The sequence below is a fragment of the Crassostrea angulata genome, chromosome 1 (assembly GCF_025612915.1).
Source record: "Crassostrea angulata isolate pt1a10 chromosome 1, ASM2561291v2, whole genome shotgun sequence".
In the NCBI taxonomy this organism is placed as follows: domain Eukaryota; kingdom Metazoa; phylum Mollusca; class Bivalvia; order Ostreida; family Ostreidae; genus Magallana; species Magallana angulata.
In genome coordinates, this window is record NC_069111.1 from 51,368,221 (window position 1) to 51,387,438 (window position 19,218).

The window sequence follows — 19,218 nt, forward strand, 5'->3', positions numbered from 1 at the left end:
TAAATATGAAAGCAAAGTGGAATTATAAAAGCCCGATACACATATATTGCTCTGGTTGCCTTACCTCGGTTATCCCTGCGCCTGTTCCCCTGCGGTCTTTCGTCCGTGTACACGGGGATAGTGTACACACGGCCGTCCTGCTGCTTCTGCTTCGTCTTCTTTTTATGTGGCGTTGGTTTTCGGTTCACTCTGCTGTAGATAGAGTCTTTCTCTCGCTTTTCTCGCTCCAGCGAACTGAACTCTTCAGAGTCATCCGATTCTTGAGCTTTTTCTAAAATGATATCACAGAATCTTCATATATGAATTGACTAGGTCTCCTAGCTTTTTTATAATCCATTTCATCACATTAGCACCTGACACCCATCAATATCCACTTGAATTAATGAAAGGAGAACAAAGATAAAAGGCATACAACATAAATATAATTCACCATTTTCTTAAAACACAGGTATTGTTTGTTCTCTAATACAAATGTATCCATTATATTAAGGTATGAATACCTGTAGATTATTTATATCAATTCTATTAAGGTATAGATCATGTCAGATTATAATATAATTGTTTCTGCAGTCCATGATTTATATCATACTTTTGGACTTGCTTCCCTGTGAAATGAATTGTAGCAAACTTTTGGACTTGCGTCCCTTTGACATGAATTAGAGCTAACTTTTTGACATGCGTCCCTGTGACATGAATTAGAGCTTATTTGGACATGCTTCTGTGTGACATGAATAAGAGCTAACTTTCTGACTTGCTTCCCTGTGACATGAATTAGAGCTAACTTTTGGATAATCGTCCCTGTGACATGAATTAGAGCTAACTTTTGGACATGCGTCCCTGTGACATGAGTTATAGCTTACTTTTGGACTTGCGTTCCTGTGACATGATGCGCTGTCTACGACCTGGTTCCAGCGCCCCATATACAGTGTCATAATCTGACTCTCCGGCCCCGACAAAGCAGTGGTCCTGTATGACACAAAGAATTACTTGTTATAGACATAATACCTACTGTATAGCATCAGACTAAGAGGAACACTGTTAACTTTAATTCCATGTGTTTAAAATTTTTCGATTTCCTCTGTTAGAAGCTTTCATGGTGTTTTTAATTTCACGGATAATATATTTTTTCATCATAGAAAAGTAAATCCTGATTGTAAAAAAATCTGATGAGGGAAGAACCTGCATCATGCATTTACATTAATTTTTTTCTTTTAAATAACGTAAAATTAAGTGATTTCCATGTAAAGTGCGTCTAGAATAATTAAACAAGTTTGTGTCAAATGTAATAAGCACTGGTGTATAATGCGCATTTGATATTTTGGGCCTGAAAATAATGGGGAAAACATAAAGGTAATCTGTTAAAAAAAGTACATCTTTATCATCAATCAATCCTAAAATGAACTGCTCAATATGAATGTCTATCACAAAGATAATCTAAATCTTCTTCTTGATTGTTACATTAATGAGTGAGTTGTTAGGAATTTCTGGCGATGCCCTATACACTCGTCATCTGTTCATTAAGAGAGGTGAATTTGATCTGAGCTGTTACCTTGGGAACACCGTAGTCAGCCAGACTAATGTCCTGTTCTGGCTGAGCCAGGGGAGCATCTCCCTTGAAGGGTTTCTTTGGCGAGTCCTATTGAAACACAATAACAACAGAATCAAAGAATGATTTAATAACCAAGACAAAATGAAATACATTGCTTTTAACCTACCAATATTTCAAATTTCTACTTGTGAGTATTCAAATTTTTTTTACAAGTACTTATAGATCATTAAGCAAAGAATGTTTTTATTTTATTACCTGACATCCCCCCCCCAAAAAAAAAAATTCCTGAGAAAGTTAACTTTTGAACACTCATGGTAAACTGAACAAAAATTTACACCTTTCATTTATTGTTGCATTGAACTGATACAAAATACAGAGTGAAATAACACAATGATCAGATAAAACTAAATTTGTCACCTTGAGTGCTGACTCATTTAAGATAGTTGAGGTTCTTGCATAGAGATCATTCTCCACCCAGGTTGTGTCCTCCGCGGAATTCTGGGACCCAGTGGATTCCCGTGCTGAGGGGTCGGTCCAAGTATCTGTCAATTACAACACAAAAGTTAACATACAGAGACACATGATTTCGGTAACAGCATAAGAGGTTTCTATACTAATTACTTGAATATTAGTTAGATCTTCTACATGTATATAATCAGAAAGAATACATTTGAGAAGATTTCAAGATGATGCAATAAAGATCTCTATCAATTTGTTGGCTATGAAGTAAACCATTAACATGTTGTATATGAAGATTAAAAACATGTTTTGTCCTGAAAATTCAGTATTACATCAACATGCAGTTAATGTGATTTTTTCATATTGGAAGCAACATTCAATAATAAGTGATAAAAATGTTGAATACACATGCAATAACGTGAACTTTGAACATAATGAATATCAATGCAATTTCTGTTCATTTGATGAAAACACTTTAAGTTACTTTCTCTAATCTTGTACCTGTATTCATGCAGCTACTTGCAACATTTTTCTACTCTACTTTTCTTATATTGAAATGTATTGAATGTTTCATGATAAAGAGAGGGAGAGAGTTGATAATTTTTTGAGACCATAATGCAAATCATATCAAATTCATATACATAACATTGTATATTACATAAATCTGAATCAATAATCAAGTTAAAATCCAATTTTTTTTTCTATTGTATTAATGAAATTGATTGTCTTGCAAACTATTTATTCTGCTGTACATAAAATTATTGATTCACTTTTTAAAAATAAAATACTGAACCAAACAGAAAACCTACTGTATGATACCAGATCAAGTACATGTGTACAACACAGGATTTAACACACCTGTATTTAACACACCTGTATCTTTGTCACAGTTTTGGTAACAGTGTATTGGTACACACTGTCTGTCAGAACTTTCAGCAATGTAAAGGATAAATATTTTACAAGTGTTTAAGAGTTGATAATAAATAACCTACTAAACCCATTTTAATTATTAGAAAAAATTATTTGTTGGCAGTTCTTGGGCAAAAAACATTGAGAGGATCTCAATCAATGAAGTTAATGATTTCAAAAGGAAAGCATATACATGTATATACTGAATAAAAATAATTATGGTGTAGAAACAAACATATACTTTGTAATAAGTATGTGTGTATGGACCATATAGGTGCTTCTTTATGCACATTTGGTGCATACTCAAAAAAATTAACTACTGAAAGGATAACTCATGATATAATATTGAATTAAAGATACACAAATCATAATGGTTTGCAGTTCTATATATGGATATTTTTCTAATAATTATTTGAGGTTACATTTCTAACAGTGAAAAATTATGTTTCTGGTAATTATACAAAAAAAAAAAATCTTTTAATTTCCATGACGAATTAAATGAGCCATGCAAATTCTACAAAAGCAGGATCATCATTACAGCGTGTTTCAGGTGTCAATTTAGTTTGCTAGAATAAAAAGCTGAAATAATAAAAATACAATCTCCAATTCATTCTCAAGGGAACATTGTCTTCTTGCTATAGGTATTTCTGGACATTTCCATTTTTGGCATTTAATTTTGAAAAAAAAGAGGTTTTTCCCTAGTATTCAATACCCTTATCAATCTTTCATTTATTTATTATATAATCTTCATATTGACTTTCATTCTGAAATAAGTAAACATATGAAGTTGATTCAAAAATGAAAGACCATGAAAATTTCTAGTAACTTGTATAGACTATTGCCAGTTACATAACTATTACATGTGCCAGTTACATAACTATCTACTCTACATCTTTTAAAGATAGTATTACAGAGATAAAGAGATAGGATCAGAGTGTGTGGGTGAGGAGGCTGTCACAATGAGAGATGAATATGGAGGCTGGCCCAGTTAAATACAACAACCACCATTAATGCAAAAGCAGAGTCACCATTATCCCGGGCGGACTGACGCACGTCGGTCGGAAAAGTGGACGCTTTCTTCTGTCTCTGAGGTTCATTTAGTGCCCATGCTTTGGGGGAAAGAAAACATTCAGATACTATCAACTGAAGATGAAGAGATGTTGGTTTTCGTTTTCTCCTAATCTATTCTTATCATGCATGTATAATTCCGTAATAAGTAGATATTAATGTTATTTCAGTAATCATTTTTGGTGGGTTAAAGTTTTTTTTATTCAAATCAAAAGACTTGCTGTATAATGATAAGGAAATTTAAAATGTCTATGATTAAATTATCAATACAACAGAGACATTTTTACACTACAATATTTTTTTGAGTCATTAAACAGAAAATATAGACGACCAAATACATGTACACTTCAAATCTCTATGCATTAAAAAATGCAGTGAATCTGAGAAAAAAATCTAAACACATAATAACCAAGGAACTACTGAATAAAACACGGGAAATCAGAAAACAATACTCCACAGGAAATCAACCTTAAGCAAGCAGTGAAAACAAAAATAAAACTAAGACAGGGTGGAATTGATGTGAACTACTTTCATTGATGACCATGACCCCTTTCTCTTTGGCCTTGTTTTCTTTCACTTCTTTCTTTCTTTCATTTGTTTATTACACAATAATTTATTTCATCTTTTCTAAATATGAATAATTCCTAAAATTATTAGCAAGCATATTTTGATAAAACTAACAACAAAACCTTATCCCCAAAATATGATTCTTAGATACTCAGCTCAATAAATTTCAAAGTTGTTTTCATCTTTAAAATGTATTCTATTCTATTCTTCATACTTTATTCACAAATCAAAATTAAAAAAAATGTTAGTTTGGTATCCAGGAATGTTAAGAAAATATAAAGAATATTTGCCCTGTTGTAATGAAATACATGTAATATCAAACCTGGATAATTGTGTAAAAATTTGCCTAACCAAACCCCTCTCCTTATATATTAGAGATTGATGAAAAATACTAATTGCTATGAATTTTAGAGTCTTTGCAAAGAAATGAAACGTTTCACATTGAACCTTTGCTTTAACTTTGAATACACTAAGGAAAACAGACATGAAAATTTCTACAAAGCATGATGATATTCAAAGTTGGGGAGAGAAATAAATAAAATCAACTGAGCATAATTTCTCAAACCCGTTGTACCTAAACTGAACAAAAGCAAAAACAGCTGATCACAATACCAAATCACCTGGCTCTTTGTCCTTGACCACAAGTTTCATACTACAAGATTTCCTAAACTGAAATGGACTCTGAGTGCTCTCAGAGTCCGGCTGTTCCAGACTCTTGTAACTTATCAAGCGTAATGAATCAGTTTCGATTACAGGAAAAGACCTGCGAAACACTTCCCGGTGGTATCCCACTACAAATCACATAATAATGGATAGTTATCAAAATAGTACTATGTATGTATTACATCTGTTTGGTAAGGCGACTACTTCATGGATGCCTGGCAGATTTTGTTTAGGTTTTTACTAATTGATTATTAAGCAAAATATGAATGCCACACATTTCAGTATTTACTTAGAAGTAAAAGCCTTCAAAATACTGACTTCAGTTGAATCAACTTGTCCTTCCAGAGGATTGCAAGTAAATGCCTTCATTATTTCTTCATTAACTATTTATAGCTTTGAGAAGCAAGCAGTATGAAATTTGTCAATTTTTAGTAAATGTTGTATTAGTAATGTTTAAAATATATGATCATTATATTCATGTACATTATATATCTGTTCAGTCCAAAAACTACTCATGGGAGAAGAACTGAATTCCCAAAATGCAAATTAACATATACATATATTATCCATTTTTCAAACCGATACTTTCAAAAAAGTAAATAATTCAGGCATATCTGTGAATATTTTTAAATAGATACACATTTAAATATTACACAAAAAAAAAATTCACTTAACATTACAATTTGATTGTAACACACAAAACCAACCATGATATACAAAGAGACAAAGCATCTGAAGAGTTATAGAAAGTCTTCACTCAAGAGCACTTCAAATAAACCTCAGGTGTGGAACAATAAGGGTATACGACAGTTACCTGCATTAGATCCTCTGTTCTTCCTTAACATGCTGGGCTTGACCAGCTGGTCTCGGCTGGGCAGCTCTCCATTGGGAGGACTAGTGGGTCTGGGTGGGGGCGTGGTCGAGTAAGGCCTCTCATGCTCACCGTCTGAGGGGTGATGGTGCGTGAAAGGCTTGTCATAGATCGGTTCATGAGAGTACTGCGTCTCTTTCACATCCAGACTGTCCTCTGTACTTTGGCTGCGGCGAAAAAACCAGGTACAAATAAAATCCTATCAATTGATATTGTATTGTTTGTAGTGATATTGTATTGTTTGTAGTGATATTGTATTGTTTGTAGTGTTATTGTATTGTTTGTAGTGATATTGTATTGTTTATTGTTTGTAGTGATATTGTATTGTTTGTAGTGATATTGTATTGTTTGTAGAAATGATGTAACTTTTATTACTTCTTTGACTATAGAAAAAAAGAGTGTTGTAGGAGTTATGTTTCTTTCATTAATAACTTTATCATGGCACTAAGTTACATAAAACCTTCACTGCTCCCTAGCCCTGTTAATGTTTACTGGGTCCGTTAGCATACAGATATTTCTGTTTTATAATCTTTTGTGTACCTATTACTGCTACTGTTGGTGGTGGGGAAGGAGTCGGGGAGGGGCGCGGGGGGCCTCATGTCCAACTTGGTGTCGTAGGGGGGACTATTGGGGTCAGAGTATATAGACTCATGCTGATCTCGCTTGTTCCAAGCCTCCTTCATGAAGGGCAGGTACACATTGGCTGCAAAAATAAACACGTGCATATACATCACTAATTGTAACATAAAAAACCAAATATAGTATCAGGAGAAAACGTTTTTTCTTGGAGAAAACATAGGTACATGCTCTATTTGAGAAAATGCACCCAAGAAAAATCAAAAACATAATGTTGAATAGTTTTAAATACTATTTAACAGCATAAATAAAGTGGAATAAATGAATTTTATAGAAATATTGATTTAATAATAGCAATTTTTTTATATGAGTGGTAAGAGTCGGTTGAATACTGGTACCAAAAAACATGCTGTCGACTTTTTGAGATACTCATCATTAAATTCTCTAAATTATATTGCAATCAAAACTATTTTTCTAACGATTTCCTTTCTGATGGATTAATTGCCAACTTATTAAACTGCTCTGCCGATGTTTGTGCAGATGTATATAACATTAAAGGACTGCGAACGATAGCATTGTCTAGCCGCCTAACTAAAAGTCATTTTTTGAAAGTTGTCTAATTAAAGTTAATTTCTTTATAATAATGTAAACATTTATGTATATTTTCATTAAATATAAATGATTTGGTCAAACAAAGAGAGATAACTTTGTATTTTGGGTTAAAATAGCTCATTTCATAATAGAAAACAACGGAAATGTTTTTTAAAAAATCATTCCCCCCCGTGAAACAAAAATTCCTTTTGAGGGGTTTTAATTATTGTTATTTAGCATATTTTTACCAAAGGGTTTGTTGTTTCACGGGGGGGGGAACATATGTCTACACACCGAAATACATTCCCAAAAAAAATTTTGCTTTGTAAATTTTCGAAAACTTATTAACAGATATGAATTAAAATGAAATTTTACTTTAATATATACGTAAATATGTTATTATTAAGTTTTTATGCACATATTGGCCGCTAAATAAAATTTTCCTCACTCATAGAGACCGGTTTCAATGAAATTTTTTTACACCCCGCATTAGCAAAACTTTTGTTTAAAAATAAATAATTTGATTACACATTTTATTTTGATATAAATTGATTAGGATTTGATTATACTTTTTAGTAGAAAACTTAGTTTTTGAATATCTGACAGAAATTCCGAAATATTTGGATGTAAAATGTAGGAGGGAAACGGGCGTTAGCATTCGCAGTTCTTTGTCTAATTAGTTAATGCACATAATTTTGTATTTAAAAAAAAACAAACAAATAATACAATGTTTATTGATTAATTTGTTTTGTTGCTTCCCAAAATATTTATTAAAACTACCGTAATCCGGTGAATATAATACGCACTTTTTTCCCAGCATTTTTTACCTTCAGAAAGGGGTGCGTAATATACATCCCTATAGGATTTGGGCATATTTTTTCCTAGCTGAAGCACGGGGTATCATACTGCCGTATTACCTATGCTGTTCACAGACAGAACTGATACCCCGCTATACATCGTAATATTCCTTCATTATCACATATATATTACTATGTGACCCCTTTAGGAAATCATTGTTATAGCATGTAATTAAAGAAAATGTACACTTTAAGTCTGTTAATAAATAAACTGTTTCAAAATGGCCTTTAAAAATTAATTTGAACTGCCTATTCTTTATCTCCGTGTACGCCGCCATTACAGCTGTTATTAATAGAATGCGGACTTGGATGGCCACGTGCTATTTGACGCCGATCTTTGAAAACAGCTTACACATCATTTGGCTCATTTTTAACCATTTTCATTTAATGCTAATTAATTTATTGCAAATAATTATGAATATAAATGATTCTATAACCTATTCCGTTAATTGAAGCCATTGAAACAGTTGTGGTTCCCCACCGCTAGCGCTTGACACCTTGGGTATCTCAGACACCCCCTTAGGCTATGTGTACTAAACACAACACAACTATTTGTGCATATATTTTATTATGTTCCAGGCCTCTAATTGATCGCTTTGATCGGAGTCATTTAAGAATTTAATTACATGTAGGTCCGTTATCTCCATACCTGTACATCGTCCGTTTTTCACTTCACAGGGATTGTAATGACTAAACAATTATATCACGCTTGTTAATAGTAGTTGATTTTATTTACGGTAGAATATTTAATACTAGGTCTATTAAAACATTGATTACGAAATAAAGATATTACCACGATGTATTAGTTACAATAAATCCGTATCTAAGAAAATATTGTGTTTTTCTTATTTCCGGTAGCATATTCCCGCGATGAAGTTGAGCGTGCATACAAAGTAAAACTGCTTTGTTGATACTCAGGATTACCGTTTGGTCAATTTTTTTGATGCGTATTATACATCCCAACAAGCTTTTTTTCACCATTTTCAGGCCCAAAGTGGGGGGTGCGTATTGTACACTACTGCGTATTATATTCACCTGATTACGGTATCAATTATGGTAATCTTAGGAGAAAAGTACCTTATCTTGGAGATACCGTTCCCTAGGAATTGGGTACGTTTTCTCCTGGGTACGTTTTTTCTTAGGTACGTTTTCTCCAGCTTTCCAAAATATGTATAGTTTGTCTAGGCCATATTTGTTTTACACTCTTACATTTCTTTAACACAATTGTTGTATATCAATGGAGAAAAATATTGTAATATCTTAAGTAAAGTAGACATTTGTGGGTGTTTTATAACCCATAAAGTTGAATGTAAAAACTGATCCTGTTTACAATATCTACCCATAAATGACAAATCTGGATGTTACACCCCCCCTTTTCAAGTATACTGAATACCTGTTACCTGTGTTGTTAAAAACGCACTGGTCTTTAAAAAGTGTATAACTGTGAATCCTCACCTTGACCTAACAGTACTTTGCACCAGTTATTATGGTACAGGAATTTACCTTGTTTCTTGAAGTCTTGAGTGGTGAGTCTGAACTCCGCTACTAAGTCCTCAGCTGTTATCTCCCCAGCTGTTATTAATTCCTTCTGGTAAGAAGTTCGAGTGAGTGGATCTTTGACAGCAATAATCATCAAAGGCATTATGGAAAATAAGTTCCGCAAATTATCTGCATATGCTCTGAAAACGAAAAAGAAAGTCATAAGTTTTCTGAATGAAAAAAGAACCAAATTTTTTTGCATGAAAGTTCTGTGTTTGAAAGTATAAGTTGCCAAACTTGAGTGACATAGTTAATAAAATAATAATTTTGGTACAACAACTGCAGTCCGAAGACACTGTAATAGTTATCACAAGTGTAAATTAAGGTACAATTTTGCTTGTACAATGATACCTATTAAAGAGAGAGAGTAATTTCCCTCTGTGTAATAAGGAGCAGTTTCTTATGGTCTTATAATGAGAAAAGCTTATACACATTTGCAATTGTTATCATCTTGCAGTAGGAAAACGTCACACAAAAGATAACAGCAGAAGGTCCAACTTGTGACTAAACTTACTTCATTGCAGCAAACGAGGCCTGTCGTACAGGACTGTAGACTAGAATAAAACCTTGAAACTCCTCCTCATCCCGAAATACTCGGGTGATAAAATTATGGTAGGACCCCACGCAAACTTCTACTTTCTGTTTGCTCCCATCAGATGTACTTTCTAACTCCAGCTCTAGGGATACGGAGAGATCTGTTTCTACATCTACATAGGTGGCGTTGCTGTTCAGAACGGGGCCCATAGGAATATCCACACTGAAGTCCTCACCACACATAATACACATTGCAATTCTGAAATAAAAGCATATTCCATGTACAAAGCATTTTTAGTTCAACTTCATCTAAATCAATGACAGTTAAGATAAAAAAGATATTTTCGACACCTTCTCAGACGTTAAAGTCGTTCCTGTAGTAAATTAAACAAAAAGCTTTGTCATTTATCACAAAAATTGTTGCATGATATTCTCTTACCAGTATCCCTTTTCAATGATTTTAATACATCCAATGTGACAGTTACTAGTACTTGTGAACCTCGGCCTTACATACAACAAGACTTACCTTAGCTGAGGTTCTAGCTGTAGATTGAATCCATTGGACGTTCGGACCAGGGCTAGGAGAGCGTCCTCTACCTGTATCAGGAGCATGTTCTCAGGGTTGTTTTCCTCAGGAATGTATACAAAATCACAATTCATTCTGAAATCAAACAAGTTCAATATGTCATAGTGATATTACATGTAATACATTCCAAAAAGAAAGTAAACCAAATCACAATTTTGAAATACACATGTAATAAATTACATTGATAAACAAACACACCATAATAGATAACAAGAGGCCCATGGGGGCACATCGCTCACCTGAGCAACAATGGCTTATATGGGTGTTCAACGGATATTGTGCCATTTGGCCCCTCGGTAGAAAAAAAATACCATAAAATAAACTGTATCCAAAAATGTACAAAAATTGACATTGTACCCTAATGAAATACCATTTATACCAAAAATAAGATCCTATGCAAGATATTAAACTAAATTTTTGGTACGGGTACACTCTTAACTTCCAATTCCCTTTATTTTAGTTCTGCCCCCTCACTTTATAAAACAATCAAATTATATGAGAATATGCATATAGGTACATATTCATCTTCAACTACATTGTACTAGCTAGTTATTGTATTTTATTAGAAAAAAATTCCTATATGTGAAAGAGGAAAATTGTACCTCAAGGCGCTCAAATTAAAAACATTCAAAAATTTAATTGGTCTTCCGCATTATAAACAATTGTTGTTTACCAGGCGTGAACTCGTGCTACCTTTTATAACCTTACTCACTCCATGGATGAATACACTCAAACGAAAAATGTAGTCATGTGATATATTAAAGAGCTATTACATGTATAATCAATGCATAGGCGTCGGAACTGGGTGGAGGGGGAGGGGGGTCCCCCCTTCACTTTTTTTTTTGCAAAGTTAGACATAGCCGTACTCAAAATTTTTTTTTTTTTTTTTTGCTTGTCAAGATTTCTGATAAGGTCTAGACCCCCCCCCCTCTCAATGAGCCTCAGACTGCAATGTATTCACAGGCATAATCGCTTTATTTTACTAAGGCCCACCCTTTATTTTCATCTTTATTCAAAATCAATGTTAACAAATGGCTACAAATCAAGATGATTTTCCGCGGTAATTTTTTCTTAAGAATAGAGATAATACATTTATCCCCGTAACAGTAATGTTTTAAACTGTTTTAAAGAGGTCGTTTTAATTAAATTGTGTCTGAAAGTTGGTGTAGATTCATCGTATAAGAAGGGGGCCCAAAAAAGTTGTTACAGCATATCCTTTTAATTTTTCTGTAAAAGTATTTAACGTTTAGTGAGACATTTCTAGTGATAAATCAAAATTTCATCGTCAATCGTAGAATTATAAGCAAGATACAGAACTCACAATTCTGCTTGGTTTGAGTCAATTTTTTGTTCACAAGAGTTATTTACATTCAACTTAAGATTTTTAAACTTGGTATTTCCTATCCAGAATGAACAAAAACATGGCCTTAGTTCTGTGAGCAAAGCTCTGTATCTTGCTTATAATTGACACTTGACACAGCTGAATATGGTTAGTAAAGAGAAAATTGTAAACAATTAAAACAGAAGAAACATGCACTAAAACAAAGAAGGAGCACAATTTATTTTTCATAATATATATATATGCCTATATATTTCTAGCAGCAAAAACAATCTCCATTTAGACTGAAAATGCAGGGCATCTTAACAAAACACGTTGCATTATAATCAACCATAACGTAGAGATCGTAGCGAATTACCAATAGAATGTATAGTATTTATAATATAACATGTTGTTAGTGTATCAGATTTTGCTCATTTTGTGCAGGTAAACAATTAATTGTCTGATTTACCAAAGTCTATATTTGATTCGATACGTAGCAGAAACGAAATTCAAAACAACGTAAAACCTCGATCACGAGTGAAAATGTCAATGCATTGAAAGATTTAACTTCAATTCACTTCACGAAATCTGCACAAATATATTTAGCATGTTTCAAGTATCCCTTCGCACGTAAACTGTTGCACAACAAGCAAATTCATCTTTGTCAGTTTGACCCGTTTGTCATGCGTCAACATTCAAACATGGCTGCCTTATACATTGAAACTTTTGTTTTCGATATGGAATACTGAACCTGAAGTTATAAACTGATTGACATCAATTATCTCTGAATTTTTATTTTCGTAAATTACTCAAATTTGAAACAGAATTCGCCGATAATTTTTGCAATTTATATTTTCCTTTCCATAAGGATTATTTATGCAAAATTATGTTGAATTTGACTCAGTAGTTCTTGAGAAGAAGATTTTTTAAAATGCACCCCCTTTTTTCTACAGTTTCGAGGTTTTCTCCGTTTTAAATAAAGATCGGTCTTTCATTTCTACAATTTATAATTACCTTTCTATAGGGATGCTTTGTGCCAAATTTGGTTGAAATTGGCCAAGTGGTTTTAGAGAGGAAGTTTAAGGAAGGACGACGGACAAAAGGTGATAAGAAAAGCACACTTGATGAGCTTTCAGCTCAGGTGAGATAAAAACTGAAGTCAGAGTATACAAAAGAAAAACTGACATTGATATGATGTAGGAGTGAACAAATGTTAATCAAAAGTTTCAGCCTAAAGCCATACTTTCTGGCGAGGTCCTGTCCTTTCTGACTGAGTTTCATGCTGTCTTTCTCCGATAGCTGGGGGTCGTACTCATGGATGATGACAATTGGCAGATTACGCAGGCTTTCTTCCTCCGGTACATCCGCAGTCAGAACGGTCTCCAGACTTGAGGCAATATAATTGAGCGAGGATTCAGATTTATACATACATAAACAACCTGGAAAAGAAGTTTAAAAATGTTATTTTGATATTTATCCCCAAAATATTTTTAAAGACAGAAAAATCAAGCCTCAACTGGTGTATATGCTACTAAAGTGTTGGTAAATGGATTATATTCTTAATGGAAACACTGAGCCAATGTCCAGGATCTAAGTTGGGTTTTACCATTTGGCTTAAACTCTGCAGTCTGGAAAGCATTCTGTTCCAGGCTTACATCTTCCCCGATTGGACGATAATCGACCTGGTATATGGTGTCATTATACTGGAACAGGTCGTGTTCAAACATTTCCTGCAAACAAACAATACCAGCTATCACAACCTGGAAACTCTATAATAAGTACTTAGTATTAAGAGTCAGACCTATACAATTCTGTTATTAATGAACCAAAAACTCTCTAAAATGCCATACATATCCTATAGACTCTTCTGGAGTCACTCTGAGCTGCATTATGATGGTTATGGGAGAAAACCAACATGCTCATTCTCACATAGAACATACCATCCATATTATAATTCACTCAATGACACTGTCTCTCGACTGAAGTCACAAAAACAAACCTAACACAGCATAAAACAAACTGTAGACTGTTTATGAATCTATTTGCAATTTATTACTAAATGATTATTTTTAAATTGTCCAAATTTTCATAATCTATGACCAATGTGCTGATAGTTCATTCACAATATGCAAACATCAATCTTGTATTTATTCCACAAACTAAAATTATATTAATTCTGGTAATTACCCTAATTTGCTTTAGAAGTTTATTGGCTAGATCTTCATTTCCCAGGAGGACTAAATTCAGTGGACATTCCTTTTCAGAAACAGCTGATATTCTGTTTGATGATCGACTACAATAAACAACACAGGTATTATTCATCACTATTCTTTAATATTTACATTTTCCAGGGTCTTTGTTTGTGAATAAAGCAACATGTATATGACAATGAATACTGAAAAATATAGAAGCATGCAACATTGCTAACTTTCTGGACAAAGTCACCATGTCTTTTGATGTAATAACCAAGGTAATCGCCCTGCAATCAGACAAGTTTTCTAGACTGAACTGTTATGGTAAATGTAATGCATTGCAACAAGACAACAGCACTGTGCCGACTAGCTTGACAATCTTGACAGCTATCTCCAATACTGTTTGTACTTGAGTCTAACTCACTTGACAATCTTGACAGCTGTCTTTAACGAATGTGACTCACTTGACTGTCTTGACAGCTGTTTCTAACAATGAATGCACTCAAATGTGACTCACTTGACAATCTAGACAGCTGTCTCTAACGAATGTGACTCACTTGACAACCTTGACAGCTGTCTCTAACACTGAATGCACTCGAATGTGACTCACTTGACTGTCTTGGCAGCTGTCTCTAACACTGAATGCACTCGAATGTGACTCACTTGACTGTCTTGGCAGCTATCTCTAACACTGAATGCACTCGAATGTGACTCACTTGACAATCTAGACAGCTGTCTTTAACGAATGTGACTCACTTGACTGTCTTGGCAGCTGTCTCTAATACTGATTGCACTTGAGTCTCGGCACACAGCTCCTTGTAGTAGCACTGCTCGCTGGAGGGACACTCCAAGAACCCGAGGTGGTTGATCAGGATCACGTCACGCTCATCCTCCATCTTGTCCAGCCGACGGTACCTGTTTATACAGATAGAACAAATATCATACATTATCCAAAAAAAGACACCAAACATCTTGTTTGTACTTGTTTATACAGATAGAATAGATATCAAACATTATCCAGAAAAGGCATCAAACATCTTGGATCATTCCAAACCCATTTTTCTTTATTTAACATATCAAATATTGTGGACTATCCAAAATCTTCAGATTTATCAAAACTTAATTTTTGAATACACAATTCATCTTATACAAATATTTAGAATTTCAATACTAATGCTAGGTTTTATTTTTGTCAGGTGGTAACTTTATAGACAAGAGTAATATATTCAGAACTCTGAATGTATTCAGGTACAATTCTTCCACAGTACATGAATCAAGAACCCATTGAAGCCCTTACCTGGGGTCCTTCTCGATTTCGGCCTTGATGCTGTTGAGATCATCCTGTGTGAGTTTGTGGGAGGAGTTGGGCTGCATCCTCTGTTGTATGAAGGTGGCCGTCCTCTCCCACAGCAGCTCGTGAAGCTCATGCTTCACCTGGTACTTCAGGTCTTCCTGGAAGTCATCAAACACGTCGTCCCGCTCCGCCTGGGACAGCCCAATGTAGCAGTCCTTGCCCACAAACAACAGATAGGTGTCCTCTAGGGTGGCCCCGGGGGTCACCTGAGGGGTCTCTGACAGAAGCTTTTTGAACTGTTGCATCAGTCTGGAATCAATAAGTTCAAAATGAACTGACCATCTAGCAACTCATCTTTATTGTTCTTAGCATTACTCATAGAGAGGCAGCAAAATGCATTGACATTTTGTAAAGAAACTTTTACCACAATGTCCCTTAATTTGGCTTAAATATTGTTTCTGATTTCTGAAATCAGAATCAGAATCCTCACTGAGTAGACAATGTCTAGCCAGAAATTAACCCATGTAACTTTCTTATTTAAAAGTTAAGTGGAGGGATTTAAGGATGTCTGATTTAAAACATAACAGCAAGTATGTATTCAGTTTAAAAAAATCCCTTAAAAGCCTAACTCTAGCAATTACAAATAAAAAGTATCTTATCTGCTATTGAAAATGCAAGAAGCTGAGAGTAACCCAATACAAAGATCATTGTCCAATTATTAGAACACTTTTAGCTAGTCCTATACACATTGGCTCTTACTGGATTTTCTTGTGCGCCTCTTGGAGCTGCTTGAGATGCTTTTGGTACACAGCCTCTCCCTCGGGCGAGCTCAAGATGTCAAACGGCGTCCTCGTCTCATTGTAGTTATCAATGAACTTGGGCACCATCTTCCAGGTTTCCCCTTCCCCCGGCTTACACACCTCCACAAAGTAGTGGTTGAAGTCTTTGTGATCTTTGATGTATTTCTGACAAGCACTCCACGACCTGAGACAAAGAAGATAGGATGTCATCATCATGCTCTGACCCTCAAGTCAAATCTAACTATTTCAGCTTCTTTTAGAACTTGTGTCTCATCCACTTGATATATTTGATCAATAAAACATATGTTCAATTTGATTTACAGTTTTTATTCTATAAAAAATTCTATTGATATTTCAACTATATCAAGTGTCAAAAAATACAAGTTCTGATAAATTCATGTTTGATGCAGTAATGTGAATACTTTTCTTTAAATTACTGTATTTTAACCAATGCATTTTCAGATTACTGTGGAATCATTAGATTTCGTGGTGGCTCAATTTTTGTGGAATTCGTGGGTACCTCTCATCCACGAAATAGCATCCTCCACGAATTGATAAATTAGGGTAATAAAGTCATATTTCCTTCTGTAGATATATAAGAATACACGATATTACGTCCCCACGAACCTGTAAAATTTAAGCCATCCACGTATATTGGCCCCCACGAAATTTAATGATTCCACAGTAACTTTCTTTAGTATTTATGTTCATGTCATACCCGGTAATCAACCTTCTATTGCTTATAATGTAACATTTCACTTTTAACTCTGCTGTTCAAAATGCAGTAGTTCAAGTAGGCACAAGAATTTTAATATAAATTCCTTTAAAACATTTCTTTTTAATCTGTAATTATGATAAATATTAGCTTAAACTTTGCAGAAATGTATGAAATACCCAATGATCTGGATAAAAGTAACTGCATTGTCTGAGAATTTTATAAACATTTGACATATTTGTTATATACCTAACATTAGAGCAATTTGAATCATAATAAGCACACCTGTTTCCAATGGTTTCTAAATCAGGTAAAAACCGTTGAATCAAATCTGGCAGCCTCGTAGAAAATATTTGTTCCCTTTTTCTGATCTGGTCCTCGCGTAACTGTCTCGCATGCTGACGAAACAATTTCTTTGCATTTTCAGTTCCTAAGAGTTCAACATAATGGTTAAAATCTGGTTCTTTCTCCAGTTTCCTAAGGTATGATTTAAACACAGCCTTGGGGTCTGTCACATGAATGCGTAACAGATTTTTATATGCTTCGATTGCTACTTCTTCAATTTCTTGACGCTGTTTAAAAGCATCAATGTAAGGGGTGATAATTGGTCGGCGCTTGTTCTTGTCCATCATATGAGCAAGCACTAAGAAAGCTTGTTCCACGTTGACATTTTTGTGAGCAGAAGTTTCGACGATGGGAATGTTGCCCTTGTAATCCTTTCGGGCTGCGATTTTTGCAACTTCCTGTAAGTACCTTTTGTCTGCATCATCATTCTTGGTCGTGACCAGAACAATAGGTTTCTTAGTTTTCATGGCTGCATTCAACAAGGTAGTAACAAAATCTACTTGGTGCACCATGGTTGTCTGGGAAACCTTACTGACATCAAAACAACAAATAAACCCATCAATGTTCAACTTCCCTTCTGGCATCAGTTTCTGCTCATAGGCACTGTCTGTTTCCATTCCTACAACATAGTGTTTTACATGAGTATGACATTGTGTGCATGTTTATATTGATAAACTATCTTTGTTGCCCCTGGAGGGCCCTTAATTGGTTAAGCAAAAAATTTAATAAATTGAAATTAAAAATAACAAAGAAAAGTCATCACATATACATAGTCAAATTTGACCTTGATTTCTGTAGAAGACATTTTGATTAGAACATTGATTCAGAAGTACTGATGCTACCATTCAGAAATTGAGGAGAATCTTGAGCAAAAAAACCTTTTTGCTCTCAACATGAACATGCAGTCACAAGAGAAACGTTATCAGAAAAAAAAAAACACGAGCATTTTGATTTCTACACCAATAAGAAGTTTGATTGACAACGACAGCATGTTTAGTGTTGAAACAGAAGAAATTCTGGTTCCGAATTCACCAAAAAGATGATGTTTGAAGCAGTGTAATTATTTCAGCCCCAGATCGTACAGTCACTTGAGGTGAGAGAGGAAGAGGGCTTAACTTCTCTGGCACAATATGTCTCTATTTGTTTCTTCAAAACAATTATATTTAACAAATTCAAAGAAAAAAATCTAGAGAAAATGTTCAATCCACAGCAGCATGCCGATGAATGAAAGAAATTTTGATTTTGTGTACCTTTTTGAAATATTAAAATCAGTCATTTTTGACAAATGAAATACTAAAGATTTTAGGAAAGGTATTGTTTTGAATGACAATTTTTATGAGTTTGCTGAAAGTGAGACAAGTTCATCATTTCTGTATTATTTGAACAACATACCACCATATGTCCAAGCTGAAATGCAATACATACAACATAAAGCTAACAAATAAGAGTTTTATCAGGTTTTCAGCATATTACACTAATTGTTTAGGTGCTTTTCTTTTGTCAGTAGATTGCTATAAAACAAGGCAGATTAATACTTGTTTTAAGAGTTTGTCCATTACTGTTAACAAATTATCTGCATGTTTATCATAAAAGAAATTTTAGTATTGGCGAAATGATATTGATGAAAATACAATTTATTTTTATAGCATATTGATATGATTTAGACAGCATACATAAAACTATGCTAGATGTAACACTATCTAAAACTGATAAGATTATCTTGAAATCAACAGACAGAATACTGCATTTCCTTTCATACTGTTAACCACTTGTCAAAATTAA

General features: G+C 34.1%; 1 protein-coding gene across 11 annotated transcripts in view; it reads right to left on the reverse strand.

Moving 5' to 3' along the window:
• The window catches only part of LOC128180472 (rho GTPase-activating protein 5-like), a 42,068-nt gene that overhangs the window by 10,856 nt on the left and 11,994 nt on the right, over positions 1-19,218 (reverse strand). For 7 of the 11 annotated variants that reach the window (XM_052849092.1, XM_052849013.1, XM_052848808.1 and 4 more), the window contains exons 3-21: positions 18,829-18,843; positions 17,377-18,055; positions 16,336-16,560; positions 15,580-15,885; positions 15,039-15,197; positions 14,278-14,383; positions 13,697-13,820; positions 13,334-13,529; positions 10,710-10,844; positions 10,164-10,442; positions 9,614-9,789; positions 6,627-6,789; positions 6,030-6,253; positions 5,173-5,343; positions 3,946-4,026; positions 1,967-2,091; positions 1,550-1,636; positions 861-966; positions 65-271 (exon numbers count right to left, since the gene is read on the reverse strand). In XM_052849092.1, the coding sequence (XP_052705052.1) occupies positions 65-271; positions 861-966; positions 1,550-1,636; positions 1,967-2,091; positions 3,946-4,026; positions 5,173-5,343; positions 6,030-6,253; positions 6,627-6,789; positions 9,614-9,789; positions 10,164-10,442; positions 10,710-10,844; positions 13,334-13,529; positions 13,697-13,820; positions 14,278-14,383; positions 15,039-15,197; positions 15,580-15,885; positions 16,336-16,560; positions 17,377-18,055; positions 18,829-18,843 (3,564 nt within the window). The remainder of the gene's footprint in view (positions 1-64; positions 272-860; positions 967-1,549; positions 1,637-1,966; positions 2,092-3,945; positions 4,027-5,172; positions 5,344-6,029; positions 6,254-6,626; positions 6,790-9,613; positions 9,790-10,163; positions 10,443-10,709; positions 10,845-13,333; positions 13,530-13,696; positions 13,821-14,277; positions 14,384-15,038; positions 15,198-15,579; positions 15,886-16,335; positions 16,561-17,376; positions 18,056-18,828; positions 18,844-19,218) is intronic. The other 4 variants (XM_052848877.1, XM_052849170.1, XM_052849251.1 and 1 more) reach the window with 4 other exon arrangements.